The 16636-nt window shown below is 46.0% G+C and overlaps 1 protein-coding gene across 1 annotated transcript in view; it reads right to left on the bottom strand.

The window, feature by feature from the left end:
* Positions 1-16636, bottom strand: part of LOC106739677 (cadherin-related family member 3) — a 46853-nt gene that overhangs the window by 13722 nt on the left and 16495 nt on the right. The window contains exons 6-11 of the mRNA XM_059715996.1: positions 10307-10407; positions 6505-6701; positions 4719-4896; positions 3411-3573; positions 2286-2388; positions 904-1002 (exon numbers count right to left, since the gene is read on the bottom strand). Of these exons, the coding sequence (XP_059571979.1) occupies positions 904-1002; positions 2286-2388; positions 3411-3573; positions 4719-4896; positions 6505-6701; positions 10307-10407 (841 nt within the window). The remainder of the gene's footprint in view (positions 1-903; positions 1003-2285; positions 2389-3410; positions 3574-4718; positions 4897-6504; positions 6702-10306; positions 10408-16636) is intronic.

The following is a 16636-nucleotide window of genomic DNA, read 5'->3' on the forward strand; positions in this document are numbered from 1 at the left end:
GGGCACAGACTAAGCTTTTCTAATGATTATTTGCTGCTTCATTTGCAGGCACAATGACAAACTTTAGACCCATGATGCTTGCGTGGCAAAATCACATCCAATTGAGCAAAGCAACTTCCTTGGCTCCGTGAAATGCCAACCAGCTTGTGAGCAGAGTGGCACTGAGGACATTAATGGGATTTTTGGGATATTAATGGCAGGGCACATTCCCACATTTTGCAGGGCACATTCTTTTGCATTGGTGCTGAGCGAGGCAGGGACGCGGCTAAGGTGTGAGCAAGGGTGTGGGCTCCCAGTGTGCCAGGGAGACTGGGTGCAGGTGTGCTGAAGGCAGAGGATCTGGCAGCCTGCATCCCTCCACGTTGAAACCACACAGAGCTACTTCAGCCCATGGGATGTGAATGTTTTACCCCAGCAACTAGGGCCAACCTTTTGGGCTGGTGTGCTACAAATTAAGCCCCATGCCCTCCCCAGATAGCACTCCAATCCCCTTTCTCTGCCTGTTCTACTTCTCTGTTTTCTGCTCCCTGCCCATTCTGCTGCTTTGCTCTCTGCCCAGTCTACCACCGTACTACCAGCTGTCTCCCTGATTTGCTGTATGCCACGCACCAAAGCTGTCTCTGCCACTTGCAGCCCATGTGTTTTGCCCTGCCCCATGGAAATACCTTGTCATTTCTTGCTCTGGGCACTAGCTCCCTCAGTGTATCCCTATCTGCAAGCAATGCCAACCAGATGCCAGGTTGTGCTGAGTGCTTGCAGTGTGCAAGGGGACCCAGCCCCAGGTCCATCATTTAAGATTGGGTCGAGTTGCTGACAAATTAAACAATAACTGCAATCCCATTGAGACCTTCCTGCTAGCCATACCAGAACCCCAGCGACGGTGAGGACTGCCTTGTTACTTACCGCCTGACGTTTCTGGAACTGTAAATGAATAGCTTGGAGGTCTAAACACTGGGCTGAAGTCATTGGTAGGAGTGATTTTCACTATTATCGTTGCCGTCACTGGAAAGGGGGGGAAACGGAGAATACAATTTCTCACTTATAGCACACACAGCCAACCCTGCCTATAGCTGGCCTGCTGTGCAGAGGCCTGGTTAGCCAGCCTGTGTGGCTAACCCAACATAAGACTTCTGGAATAGAGGATTGACTTAGAGTCCCTTATTCAATTCAACTTCCCTGCCAGCTTACCAAGTAAAAAGAGAGATGGGGAAAAAGGGAAGGGAGGTGTGTGGCTGGAGTGCTCTTAATTAAATGCACTTCTTACCACTTTATAACAGATGGTAGCAGGCTCAAATCTGAGAGGGTTCAAAACGGAAGCTAAGATGCAAGGGAGTTCTGCAGAAAAGTATTTGCATAGAGAAAATATTGTGCTCAAGCCATTGAACCAGACCAAAACGGGAAAATCTAGCCATCATTTCCCATAATTGGAAATATAAGAGAAAACAGGTATCTCTACAGTATCATGCTCTCTCTCTCCTATAATACTTCTCATTATGAAATATCAGGGAGTTCATTACTCTACAGAGGATGCATTTACTTGTGCATATGAAGATGAGGCAATAAACTCCAGTGCGTATCATGCTGGAGTTCATTGCTCCCAGATACCGCATTTACACGCATGCCTGGGACTGCAGCATGTCAAGCCAGGGCACCACAGCCTTGGCTGGCAGGGGTTGGGGGGGGTCAGCTTGCTAGCCAGGGTTGCTCTGACCCAGCTCAGCATGGTGCAGAGGGGCTAGCTAGGGCATGAGGGTGAAGTACCCTCATGCCCACACTGAAGCACCTTCGTGCCCCAGCAAACCGGGTCAGTGTCTACACGTGCATTGCTAAGCACAAAAAAAGCTCCGCAGCAGGATAGTACTTGTATTTAAAAGTACTAATGTGCTGTGGAGTTTATTAGTTTCCTGCAGCCTAATAGGGCTGCATGTGTAGACGCGAGATGTTTACTGCAGAGTTGCCTAGCTCTGTAGAAAGTATCTCGTGTAGACGCGCCCGAATATAAATAAAATGAAGTAGGAGCAATAGGACACAGTGTGGTATCTTAGAGGTAGCAGTAAGAATGGAATCCAGTTCACTGTCCAATCGTATGGGAAATTACTGAGGATAACAAGCTGAGATTTTGATTCATTTGAAGAGTGCAAAACACTCGGGACAAAGAAAATAGGTCTCCACAACAGGGCTCGTTAAAAGAGCTGTGAAGTCAACCAGAAGGGATGTTTCGGTAATGGGACAGTGTGTAGAAGGAAGATGAAGTATCCACAAATCGATATGCATTAGAAACTTACCTGTATGCGAGGGATTTGTGTCGTCATACACGGCTACTGTCATTTCATGAGTATTGCCAACTGCAATGTTACCTGGGTCTTCATAATCCAGCTCCTTGGTGACCTTGGGTGAAAGAGGCATCGATTCAAATATGTATAGCCTGTTACATTAATCTATGTGAAGTGACTCTAAAGAACACCTGAAATTATAGATTTCAGACTGTACTTAAATAAATGGTCTCATTAGACACATAACTAAGTGTCAAAAGTACGTGATAAAACTGCATCATGAAATCTTTGCATGGAGCTGTTTGTGATCTTGCATATGGAGCTGCTTCCATATGGATTGGTCCAAAAGACTAAACATATTTTAGCCTACTGAAATAGAGCACAAATTGGGGCAGCATCTGTTTGTGCAGCATCTATTTGTGTTGCTTGGCCTGGTAGTGGACTTCAGGGGCCACTACAGTATGAATGCAGGCATCACTGGGGTAAAATGTATTAGGCATCTAATATTGTGCAGCACTATGAAACAGCAGTGAGCACAGGAAATGAAAAAGGGAGCATGCAGGAAACTCCTGGGGTTTCTGGCAGAATTTACTGAGGTTTAGCTCGCATGCCATGCTGAGATCTAACCAAGAAGAAGACGGGGAGGAATATGCAAGTCGTAGCCAGTCGCTTTCCCATTATTCATTCAGTAAAAGAGTTGCTCTTTAATTATTTAAATGAAAATAAACCAAGACATCCATGTGAGGTGCAAGGCACAATAGCATACCAGTAACAATAGAGGCAAATCTCAGCAGCACTAAAATCATCAACAAGAACTCATTGAAAGCCACCTAGGAAAGCTCCTCTATCACAGCAGGAAGCATTCCCCCAGCCCTCTCCAAAACCCCTCTCACACATGTGCTTTTGCACCACGCCCAGAAGATCACCAAACTTCAATCATCTCCTCTCTTCCCAGAAAATAGTTTTCTACCGCAGACAGCAGCAGCCCAGGACAAAACCACAAAAAAGACCGGAGGAGGGCTAAGGTGCGTGTCTATCCTAGCTGGAGCATGCCTGTGACGGTGGTGATGAGAGTCTCTTCTGTCTTCATTTGGGTTCTCCGTTCACAGCCCTTGCAATACTCTTTTAAGTACTCACCCAAATTGTATTCTCAGCCCCTGGGACTTGTTCAAAGAGTTTTCCAGTGCCAATGGGACCGCTGTTAGGTGTGTAATGAAGTACATCAGGGGGCCTGTCTTGATCATGACACGTCAGCTCAGCAACCACTGAATTATTTTCAATAACCTCCATGTCTGTATATCTAATTAAAGAAAAGCCATTAAAACATCAAAAGAATTAGTATTCTAGCAATTGCTGTAATTATGCTCCATAGATGTCCATCAGCTATGCAGATTTCATCTACTGACAGCCATTTTAACAAGCACCAGGCCGAATCGTAGCTGGTTTAAACTGGTGTCACTTCAGTGACTTCAGTGGGGACAGGATGATGTACAGCAGCTGAGAAGCTGGTTTGATGAATTTAATTTGATGTAGATAATGAAGTTCACTGAGGCAGGAATCAAACTGTTTCACTATTCTTTCCAAAAGTAGGGAAGTCTGTTAGATGTTATAGAAAAAAGGTCTTGTCTTGCTCTCCTTTGCACTACCGGTACATCGGTGTAAATATTGGATTTGCGGGGATTACAGGGTCTAGCTTTGATTCTGATCCAGTGAAATTCAGTGTTAAAACTCCCATTGATTTAAAGGGTATAGCCATCCCTCTCCGACCATTATATCCCAGTCCTGTGGGATTATCTGCGCAACCCCCTGGCCAGCAGCAGGGACTTATATTAATGCAACTGAAAAGGGAACCAGACTAATTGTTTGTAGCATCTGGTGCATTCTGGGATGGACAAGTGTCCAATATAGAGTATGGGGGGGGTGCAAAATAAGCCAGTCTTTCAAAGAGCATTAGAAAATAGACTTTGCCATATATGATTTAAAACTATCCAGTAGGAGGATTCCTCTAATATTAAAATTTAAGTGATCAAGAGCACTACTGGTATTTATCAAATGGGCTCATTGGTGTTCCTACTTGGCCAGCAACAAAGGATGTACATCAGTCAGCCTTATGGTCATCTAACCACAGCACAGGTTAGTTTGGTACTTCTTAGGCACTTTTTTACAGGTGTAAAATTCATAGTGCAGATTCACTATTGGAGGGGTGGTGCGGGAAGAAGCTTCCAAATTTTCTTATACAGAAATTTAGGAATTGGAAGTCCTCTTTCCTCTCTCCTCACAAACCACACTCTGTGCATGTGTGTGCATGCATGTATGGTTCATGACTGCATGCGTACACGCATGGAAGAGTCTACCCAAGTCAGAATAAAGTCTGTTACTCTCATCTGTTGAGCAAATCCTTTGTCACCAATGCATGGGGGGGGGGGGGGGGGGGCTTTTGCTCACCTGTACATGTACTGGTCACAGTATGGTGGATTATCATTGACCCCAAGGATGTTTGCACTGACAGAAATGGCAGCACATCTCAGATCTTTGTCACAAGCCTTGACAGTAAAGGACTGGACATTCATAAATCCATCTTCCTCCATATCCAGCCTAGACACAACCATCAGAGTTCCACGGTCTGTGAAATGGACACAGGTTTATGTCAAGCAAATCAGCCCACGTTTAGAATCGAGGGTAGCAAAGTCTCTCTCATCTCCTGAACGAAAAGGATTGATACGTCTCAGTTAGATTGCCTAAGAACTGCACTTACGTTAGGCTATTTTTGCTCTAGGATTTAATATGTATTTTGCTCTAGAATTGTATTTTGCTCCAGCATCTAAATACGGCTTTGGCTGAGGACCTGGTGGTAGAAAGCTCAGCAAAGAGAAGACTTCTGGGGGCTGTTGCCAGCACACAGCCACAGCTTGGCTTTCATAGATTCATAGATTCATAGATGTTAGGGTCGGAAGGGACCTCAATAGATCATCGAGCCCGACCCCCTGCATAGGCAGGAAAGAGTGCTGGGTCTAGATGACCCCAGCTAGATGCTCATCTAACCTCCTCTTGAAGACCCCCAGGGTAGGGGAGAGCACCACCTCCCTTGGGAGCCCGTTCCAGACCTTGGCCACTCGAACTGTGAAGAAGTTCTTCCTAATGTCCAGTCTAAATCTGCTCTCTGCTAGCTTGTGGACATTATTTCTTGTAACCCCCGTGGGCGCCTTGGTGAATAAATACTCACCAATTCCCTTCTGTGCCCCCGTGATGAACTTATAGGCAGCCACAAGGTCGCCTCTCAACCTTCTCTTGCGGAGGCTGAAAAGGTCCAGTTTCTCTAGTCTCTCCTCGTAGGGCTTGGTCTGCAGGCCCTTGACCATACGAGTGGCCCTTCTCTGGACCCTCTCCAGGTTATCCGCATCCCTCTTGAAGTGCGGCGCCCAGAATTGCACGCAGTACTCCACCTGCGGTCTGACCAGCGCCCTATAGAGGGGAAGTATCACCTCCCTGGACCTATTCGTCATGCATCTGCTGATGCACGATAAAGTGCCATTGGCTTTTCTGATGGCTTCGTCACACTGCCGGCTCATGTTCAACTTGGAGTCCGCTAGGACTCCAGATCCCTTTCCACCTCTGTGCCCCCCAGCAGGTCATTCCCTAGGCTGTAGGTGTGCTGGACATTTTTCCTCCCTAGGTGCAGCACTTTGCATTTCTCCTTGTTGAACTGCATCCTGTTGTTTTCTGCCCACTTGTCCAACCTGCCCAGGTCTGCCTGCAGCTGTTCCCTGCCCTCCGGCGTGTCCACTTCTCCCCATAGCTTTGTGTCATCTGCAAACTTGGACAGAGTACATTTCACTCCCTCGTCCAAGTCACTGATGAAGACATTAAAGAGTATCGGTCCAAGGACCGAGCCCTGCGGGACCCCACTGCCCACGCCCTTCCAGGTCAAGACCGACCCATCCACCACGACTCTCTGGGTGCAACCCTCCAGCCAATTCGCCACCCACCGGACTGTGTAGTCATCCACATCACAGCCTCTTAACTTGTTCACCAGTATGGGGTGGGATACCGTATCGAAGGCCTTCCTGAAGTCTAAGTATACGACATCCACCCCTCCTCCTGTGTCCAGGCGTTTCATAACCTGGTCATAGAAAGAGACTAGACTTTTTCTTCCTACTGCTTTGTGTGTTTTCTCATTTACAATACACAGTGACTTTCAAAGGTCCCTGAGAAGATTCCCATAAGGACCTACTTCTATCCACAGCAAAGTAAGCATTTCCTGGATCAAGGTAGAAAGCGAGGTCGTTCATTAAATCTTCGTCCATAGCTTGGCAAATGCCAATGGCCTTTCCAAGAGGGATTTCCTCATCGAGTGTGATGTTCACCATCTCTCCTATGGTGGAGTTTTCTGTCTTGGGAGTCAGGGCACCATTCCTTATGCTGTAAAAACTTTATTGAAAGAGGAAAAAATATGGGTGCATTACTGAAGAGCATTCTGCAGAAGATAATCTAAATAAAACCAGGAACAAAACCCCTGCAATCCCAAAGTGGGGACTTGTGGGCTGAAGTAATTTCTCTTGCTTACTTACGTGCAAGTGAGGATGGGGTCATTATTATTTATGTTAATAAGCAACACCCTTATGTGCCCAGTTGCAGAAAGGCCGTGTGCGTCCGTCACCTTCACTGCTATTGAGTAGCTGCAAAGAAATGAAACAAAGCACTGATAACACAAAGAGAAGCAGGGAGATTTCACAAACTTTCTCAGGACGAGGTAGTTTATGCCATCATTAAGAAAATGCTTTGTTTTAAAATGTTAAAGTGATTTAAAGAGAAATAGCTTCTATTTTTAACAAGGCAAGAGAATATTAGTACGCAAATGCAGGGGAATGGCTAATGGACAGGATTGATTTTTTTACTAAGGTGATAATCTACCCTCATTGGATGCTATCAATGAGCCACTGCTGATTTAATGAGGCTTTGCCATTATTCTTATCAGGACTGATACAGATGTGATTTGCTGTACCTGAGATGGATCTAATGGGGCTAAATGAGGCATAAAGGATTTTTCTTGATTTCCACTTAAACATTGGATGATCCCAGGGGTCATGAAGCCTGTGAACTCAAGAACCTCGCCCTTCTGGATTTTGGGAAAGAGCTCATTTTATTAGCCCAAGAAGCATGTTTCACTTCTTCAACCTGCTACTTTACCCCTTAGCCCTCTGACCTATCAAGTGTTTTTAAGCAGAAGTGTCATATATGAGCAGTAGTTTGACTTGGCTACTCCAAGTCAGGCATGTGCTTTGCTGAATGGGAGTTTTGGTGCAGGATGATTACATCAATTTGGTCCAGGCAAAATTAGACTAATTGCAAGCTGTGGGCTTTAACAAGGGGCTATCATTTGCCTGATATCCTGGCTCTGGAGTGAAATGGGGTTTAGATTAAAAAATAAGCATTGAGTCCCTTCCTGGCAGAGTGGTGTTAAATGAGGCTGTTTCCTCATTGTCCCTGTAGCCTGGAGGTCCTGTTGTAGCAGACATTAGAAATGCAAACCAATTTGGGAGTACCCCACCTCGAGGGATTTTCAGTGCTCAGCTGCAGGGTTAAATGTAAGAGGTGTAGATGTTTTCTGAGTACTTCTCAAGGCACTTGCAGATCAGCATGACCCATGTGCTTTGCATTACAACATGCAGCTCTGGGTCTTATGTGCCTACAGACTTGCTTGACCTGAGTGAGTGCTGGGTGAGCCAGAACCATCCAAAATAAGGGTGCGGTGAGCAGCAGGCATGCTCACTGGGGCTGGAAATGACTTGGAGGAAGTCTAGTTGGGAGCCAACAGCCTGGAAGGACGTGCAGTGAAGGACCCTCCAGGACCTGAATGAATGGGAAGTGAAGAGATTAGGAAGAGCTTATAAGTAGGAGGGATAGGAGCTGCAAAAGTAACTCAGTTAAGGAGCGATGGGAAGTCCAGCTGTAGGGCCTGGCACCCAGGTCTCCACTGCAGGGTCCCTAGCACTGGACTGGGAGAGGTCTGAACTGCAGCAGGCCGTGTTATCTGGAGATCGTCTTTGCAGGGAAGACAGCGGGGCATGCACGGTTTTTGCTTTCCCTATCTGAAGGAGATGATGTGCCCTACAGAGGGCTTGGACCCTCTTTCCACAGCAAGGGAGAAGGATAAATCCTCCCAGCACATCATCTGTGGTGGGGAGAGCGTGCGTGCATGCACATTGTATTGTATTTAACAACTGAATTTGTCATAGAAACAAGCACAAAAGGTTGTTTCCCTTCCCTGCCACCTTCAGAAAAGCGTTGCCTTTAGAGCACAAATATTAATAACATTCACAATAGTTGCAAAGGCCTGAAGTGCACCGTGTTCCTATATAGCTAGGAAGTTGGCTCCCCTATAACCAACTTCCCTTTGAGTTGCCAGCTTCAGACACAACTACATCCCTGCTCATAAATTCAGTCTGGCAGGGTGGGTTTCCCCTCCAATGCTCCTTAGACTGGGAAACCCTGATGTAGTATCTAGTGAAACACATGTAAGGGGGTATGCAAGAAGGGAGAGGAAAATGTGGTTTGCATCAGGTTGTCTTGCAAAGCCGTGGTGTCAGAACGGGGAAAAAGTTTCAGTCCACCCAAGAGTTACTCTTTGGGAAGGAAAATACTGAAATACGGGGTTTTGACAGAAAATAAAGCAAGTGCAAATGGCTTTTTTATGGATCATGGTTCTCAGGTGCTGACTAAGTGAGTGAACTCAAAAAAGATTTAGAGGTCATCTTAAAAAGATGGTTTTCCTATTAAAACCAGTTTTGGAAAAGGAGTGATTCTCAGCTATTTAATAGGCTTGCAGAATGCAAGTCTGTCATGCTGCATGATATATTCCTTTTAAAGAACCAAAACTCTCCTACAGAGTACCTTTTATAGTGAAAGAGCTATTTTTGCCATATTAATATAGCTTGACTATTGTTCTCACTGGGTATAAACTGAGCATAAAAACCTGCAGGCCGTGGCAGGACTCCTTCCTATGTGTTTAAATCTCTTCTGCAGGCTTGGATTTTTTTTGCATCAGGGATTTTGCCTGCCAGATCTTGAGCCACTGCAGCCCAGGATAAAGCCAAGTACTGACCCTGCCCGATACCCCTACCACACGCCTCAAGCTGCCGGCTCTCCCTCTTCTGTATAATGAGATCCAGGGGGTGGAAGTGGATGAGAAAAACAATGGGGCTGATAACAACAGAACTTCCTATTAGTGAGGGCAACAAATCAATAGCGCAGCTCGTCATGGGAAATTGAAAATTTGCCATTGCTTTAAAGTCTTTAGCTCAAGAAGGGTTGTTTTTCTCAAGTCACTGCTGTCATTCAAAACTCTGTACAGGTTTGGGATGAAGGTCTGCGTCTCTGCAGGTCAGGCAGTTGGACTAGATGGAGATGTTTGCTTTTCTGTCCTTATAACTAATCTGTCTCTGCATCTGTGAGTCCCCAAATCAGGACATCAAGGTTCTTCCCATTGCTCACAGATACCAACTATTTTTAAATCCATTTTTTTCCAGTCTATATTGGTACCTTTAATGCTTGGGACTAACTTAATTAGTGCCTCTTCTGGTGATGGCAAAGGTGTCTCTGGGTTTCCTTCCCCCTGGGCTAGGTAGGCTACCTTAGGATTCAACTTAGTGGCCACCCCCCCATCCAATGTAGCCCCTCTTGAGGGTCTTTCTACTTCCTTCTACCCCTTAAACATTTTTACTCCCTTTTTAACATTTACTAATAAAGTTAAACATTTAACTTTTGAGGCTAGGGACAGTTGCCCTGAAATGAATTTTGAGACACAGGGCAGATGAATCCTAGACCAGGAAGAAGCAACCACCCACTTCTTTGCATCAGTTGTTTTCGGAGGGCTGGAGTGGGATCCCACGTAGGCATTTAAGTGCTTGAGTGGATTTTGGAGAAGGGAACAAACAGAGCCCAACGCTTCGGGCTCAAGACCCTGACCAAGAAGACTGAAGGCTGAAAAAGGCTTTGGCCAATGCTATTGTCATTTCCACCTTTATTCTGCTTACCTTTTCTCATTTCCTTCCAGATGGAAAGAGGCTGTTGTGGAAATTGCCCCGGTCTCATCAATAGCAAATGCACTGCTCTCTGGCAAGACCTCCACGGAGTACTGTGAGAAGAGAGCAGCGTTACAAGTACTGCAGCATACCCATGTCGGCAACTATTAACATCCAGAATTAAAAAGACCTTACAGCTGAACACGGCTTCCTATCAGCACAGTCTTTAAAGGATAAAGGTAGATTTGGTTAATAGGGTCATTGAAGCTTATACCTATACTTTAAGCAAAACCTGTGCCCAAATCACCCCATCATATGCTTTTTACAATAATTTTAAGGAAACTAAATTCTGTAGCGGCTCAGTGCTGTGAGCTGTTTTGTGCGAAGCTCATTGTCTTTATTCAGAGTAACATCTAATTGAACTGGGGCTGTAATGAGATGCGAGTGATTATCTTTGACTCATACAGAAGTTTCTGCCATCCTTGTTCATGCTTTGCTCATTGATGACGCCTCTTTTCAGTGCAGCTGTTCGTGGTGCCAAATGCGATTCCTTTGGAGGGAAGGGGATTGGATTCTGGTTTACGCGGTGTAGGTAGAAATGGAACGACTCGCTTTCCTTGAGTAAGGGATGCTGCAAGATGCAATGATGAATAGCAATAACTACTGTCCAGCTTAACTTAACAATAGTATAGGAGTGGATTGTTTGTCAGTATGGGAAAGGAGGAATAGCTTTATAGAGGCTGGTGAAGTCCTGGGCAACCCTCCTCCCATCCAGGGTGTTCAGTCCTGGCAGGATCAAGCCCTTCCAAGGATGCCACCTCTAGTAACCTCTATGGAAGTAGCAGAACTGGGGCACTGGGAGTATATTTAGGGGAGGGGACCGGTGTGGTGAAATCCCTGCCTCTCTTGAAGGGGAGAATGAGCTGCTCTTGATCAGACAGGTGGCAGCTGGTTAATAAGCTAAGGAGGGGGCACTGGAGCCCTGTTGTGCAGCCCTGGGGCTTTGCCCTGTTGGTTTTGTTGGTCCGACTTCCTCCCAATGAGCCTTTTGATTCTGCTTGACTTAGTGGGGCTGTTCCCAGGGTGTGCTGTGACCCTGGGCACCACGACCTCTTGCAGGAGATAGATGGGGGCAGCTTTTCTAATCCCAGCTCAACTGCGTCCACTTTCACTAGCTGAGATTCACCTAGGAGGTAAGGTGTACTATAATCACCTCTCTGTACGAGCAGGTTTTGCTAACGTGCCGTTCAGAACAGACCCAACAGGCTCCAACTGCAACTTTAAGAAAATGCCTTGTGCTGGTCATTACCATCTGAAGCACCAAGCATGCTAATTCAGCTACCAGGCAGGTGCAGGCCAGTGTCTGCACCTGCCAGTATAAGGGCTGTAGGTTGTAGCCAGTATAAAGCTGTACACCTGCCAGTATAAAGTACTTTATCACAACTATTCTCACTTTCAAGTGATCAACTACTTCCAAATGAATAGGAAGAGACCTGTCCAGATATGCACAGCGTATCCCAGTGCATATTGCTCTGACTAATGTTCCACAATTCAATAAAGGCACATGCATCCCACCTAATGAGTAGAGGTGAATAAAGCGACTTGTGAAGCTTAAAGTCATGTAGGGGCAGATGGTGATGTCTTTGCTCCTGTCAAATTGTACCTTTCGAGAGGATTTGCATGGGGTGGTTTGGAGAGGGGTGGTCCTGCCCCAGGTAGGGGGCTGGACTCGATGACCTCTGGGGGTCACTTCCAGCCCCATTTCTCTATGATTCCTATTGAACCCAAGAGATGCACAACTGATCATCAGAGCTATGTATGTGTCTAAAAGCTGCAGAAAGGCACCTAGCAGGATTTTTAAAGGGACCTAAACAGAGTTAAGCACCTGACCTGCTTAGCTGTCCTCTGAGCCTGGAAGTATGAAGGATGTTGTTGAATATTGCAACCTATTAAGCAGCTGCAGTGAACATTTAGGCTGTTGCTGGCATTTAGGATGCATCCAGAGGGTGATTATACAAGACACAAAATGAAATGGCTTTGGGAGAGAGAAAATGAGGCATGCTGAGAAATTCAGAAGAGGCCTTTTCTTGGTATGGCAGACAGTGAAGGAAGGGAGAGCGCCTTCAGGCTTGGCAGGGAGAGCTGGGGTGAGACGAGCATGGCAGAAACAGGAGGAGAGTGAAGATGCACCGAAGCTGGGCTTGTTGGAGGACAAGGAGCAACTTGGCAGAGGAAACCACCAGTGGCAATATCAGAGCTACGGGCTGGAGCAGAGTCATGGAAAGCCAGAAGGGAGAAAGTGGGATATTGGAGCCTGATGTGTTAGGGGAAAACCTTAAAGACCTGCTAGAATTAGGGAGGCTTGCCCTGCAGTGGTACCCCCTTTACGTCCCCGGAGCTCTGCATGGGAACAGGAGCATCCATGCCTAGGTGTGATAGCGAGCTCCCTCCAGGACTGAGCCACGTCGTACGGGTGGGTAACATTCGGTGCCCCGTTACCCATTCCTGGCTCTGAATTTTGGTCCCCACAGAGGGGACAGCTTGTTTATAGCCACGGGTTTTTCAGCTTTTATCTCACACGAGCAAAATTTGGCTGGTAGCTACTGTCTGATATATTTACATCTGCCGAGCAGTTGGCATGGTTGCTAGGTAACTTTCTGGCTGGCAATCGGCCGGAGAGCTTAACAACTGACCCGGATGAGCAATCACAAGCCTAAGACTCTTGATCTTGCAGGGTTTGCAAGAAGCTCGCTTGTGCGCTGGCTTAGCCCTCTCGTTACCTGCAAGTGGAAGTGTCGCAATGCTGGCAAGTCTCGGCTCTGTGTAATTTAAGTCATGACGCCTCTCATCCTGCAGGCTTTTCCCAGGCCACGCTCCCCTTCCCCCCCAGCATGCCCATAGGACCAGCCTGGTGATGTTTGCTCCAAATTTTTCAGCATAAATGTCACATTCAGTCATTTTCCAGTGTGCATTTCGAGAATTGAGTATTAAAGGCTGAACCTTCTCGGGCCAGATACAGGGTAGGTCTGCTTATAATCTAGGCCTTCAGCTCCTTGGAGCAGGAAGGATGAAGAGCTGTTCTGTTGCAGCAGGAATTATGCCCAGGCTGCTGTCACAGAGGTGACCACCTTGTTGCATTGATCTTTAAACTAGCCAGCTCAGGTCCTAGTAGCAGTATAACCACATCAGCAAAGAAAAGACTGAGCTGCAAAATCTGCCCAAAAAGCCTGGTAAATCAGGAGCTCTCCCCTACCATGACTTGTCTGCTACCGGTACTCAAGCTAGTGCAGCGCCAGCTTGGGTGCATCTGCACCCAGCTAAGAAGAAAATGGCTCTATAAGCAATGATCTAGTAGATCACCTGCTCTGAAGGCAAAGTTTTGTCCTAGTACCAACCTGTAGTAAATGCATGGAGTAAATTAAATGTATTCCCTAGTAAAAGAGGAGAGGATGCACAGCATACAGCCCTACTGGGTTCATCCACACATTCATTAATGCACTGTAATTACTGCACATTAAGTTTAGTACTTGCATAACCAAGTATTAAATCAATGTGCGGTCACTGGCACTCCTGTGCAGTAATGCTGGCGCATGGGTTTTTATAGATGCTAACTGTGCCATAGCCTAATACTACTGTGCAGTAGCATATTAGCACAGGTTTTGCCCGGCACAGTACTGCGCAGTGTTATTAGGCTACTGCACAGCTGGCGTCTCGTGTAGATGCACCTACTGTGGTGTAAAGTTACTCCTCCAGAAAAGCATGCTTTACCCTGTCTGCTAAGGACACCAGTGTAATTTTTCTCCAGCTTGAAATACAAAGTAAATTCCCCCGTGGCAAAAGTGTTTCTGTATCTTCACCCTTTTGTGCAGCATCTCTGTTTAGGCTGGGCTGCATTCAGGACGTGATGGTCCCCAAGCTTAAAGAGGTAGTTGCTGGGCTAGCCTAGCCCCTACGGTGGGCTTGCACCCTGGGCAAGCAGGAAGGGATCTCCGTTGAGCCACAGCTCTCGCTCAGACTTCGGCATATACTTCCTATGGGCACAGAACAGCATGCCCAGCTCCCACAGGCAATGTTTGAAACCAAATGGCGAGGGGGGTTGAAAGCTTTCTGGTGACACTGTTAAGGCTTGTATCCACCCTTCTGCATATATATCACGAGCCCTTCCAAAACACATTGCCGCAGTGAGATGTGGGGCAGGCAGGGAAGGAACTATTGCTTTCAAAGAGCAGCAGTCTTGCTCCAGACTTGAAGGAAGATGCATTCACTCATCCCCCGCCTATACCAAAGAGTTTAAACCCATAGTGCAGCCTCTTGCACATCCAGCACCATGGCACACGGTGTGCTTGGGGGATTTGAACGCAATATTCCAGTGACACAGTGTCTGCAGCACTGCCTTTTAAAAAGCAGTGATCTCCTTATTGCTTTTTCCCCTACTGTTTTCATTCAGCAAGGACCATAGTTTGATTGTACAAAGAATTGGGGATTTCCAAGTTCTAGCAGGGGATGCGTTTGCAACAAGATCTATTTGGTTTGGTTTTAGAGGTAAATAATTTGAATTAGCAAAAGTTTTACAGGGGGATGGGGGGGAGTTGTTTGTTTTTGAACATAATTTGAATGTATTTCACGTATTTCTAATTTTACGTAGCAATCAAATGCAAGCTCTTTTATGGGAATTGAGAAGTGATTTGAATATTAAAACTTGCACAAGGGCTTTTGAAGATGGGAAATCGCAAAGGAGCACGGAAGTATGTGTCCATTTGAGGTTCGGTGGAAACGGTAACTACTGCGACTAGCAATGATTGGCTGCTGTATGTTATGAACTTCTTCGCCATCTTGTGGATGAGCTAGCAAGTGCTTTGGCAGCACACTTAATTTGTAACCGGTTTATATGTGAGCTGAGGCCTACAACACTTGATCGTGTGCATAGGTCTATTATTGCTCCGTTAGACTTCTGTTGAACTCAGGACCCTGTGCTCAGATCTGCTCAGAACAATTGTCTAACCAAGCTTAAAGGTACCAAAGCCAAACTATCATTATGACCTTCACTTCGTTTACTTTTTCGGTCACAGAGTCAGTGGCAGCTGTAGGGTCAGGTCTTGTGCTGGGTTGGTTTTTTTGTCCAACTAAAGGGGGCAAGAAAGAGCAAAATGTCCCATAATGTAAGGCAGACAAGGTTCTTTGGGGAAATCTGATCTCTTTTATTAGACCAACTCAAATAGTTGGAAAAAAGTCTTGTTTGCAAGCGTTGCAAAGAAAGCTTCTTTCCAAACCTTGCAAAGAAGAAAGAAGCTTTCTTTGCAGCGTTTGCAAAGAAGAATTTTTTCCAACTATTTGAGCTGGTCTAATAAAAGAGATCACATCCACCCGAAGAGCCTTGTCTGCCTATGTCCTTAGACCAACACGGCTACCACCTACACCCATAACATAAGGTAGATTTGAGCTCCATTCCTTGTTGTTTTTATGCTTAAACAAAGGTGGTTTTCAAATCACTAAATTTGGCTTCTGCCCTGTGAATCTCTCATTACACCCTCATTTACACAGTTGTAAACCAGAGCAGAATAGGCCTCGACCTACTTTCAAAGGAGCCATGGGAGTTCACAAAAAAATAAAGGTTGTTCTGAATCAGTTCTTGGAAAATATTCTCTCCAAACACTTAATGATGATTTGAGCCCAAATTTCTCCAAAGATGTTAAAAAAAAACCAACAAAAAAAGCAAGGCCTGCACCATAATCTCCCTTCTCCTCCCCCCTGAAAACATTGAAGTTTAATTTCTATTCTATAGCTAAGAAACTGTCAGCGTGTTTGTTTTATAGCTGAACTGTGTCAGGCTTTGAAGATTGCGGTTTATAATTAAAATGCTAACAGTTCCTTAATTACAGGCATGGCTGCAGGATCATTCACTACTGTGTAATTGTTTAGCCTTCTGATGAGGAACATGACTAATTATTTTTTCTGTAGGATCTTCAAATAAAACATGCTCTGTTAGGATCTGATCACTCTGGTTCGACCACCCTGACAAATCCACCTGCCAGAGGGACGCGCTTCAAGCAAAGCCCAGTTAAGTCACCTCTCAGTGGGCTCCTGGAGCCTCTTTAAGTGACAGAAGAGTTAGGGTTAGCTCCCAGGTCGTGGGAGGGGGCACGGCCCCACTGACGTGAGTGAAACAACACTGATTTTTGCCAGCTGAGCCGTGGACCCACTTGGAATCGGTTGCCCTTCCCACGCTGGTGGAAATCGAGAGCAACTGTATCGGCATCAGCGAAGCAGCATCCTCTATGCAATGAACAGGCTGAGCTCTGCTTTTCTGTTTGACCGTCTCTCTCCATCTTCCACGGGCTGTAA

The sequence above is a fragment of the Alligator mississippiensis genome, chromosome 12 (genome assembly GCF_030867095.1).
Source record: "Alligator mississippiensis isolate rAllMis1 chromosome 12, rAllMis1, whole genome shotgun sequence".
Taxonomy (NCBI): Eukaryota; Metazoa; Chordata; order Crocodylia; family Alligatoridae; genus Alligator; species Alligator mississippiensis.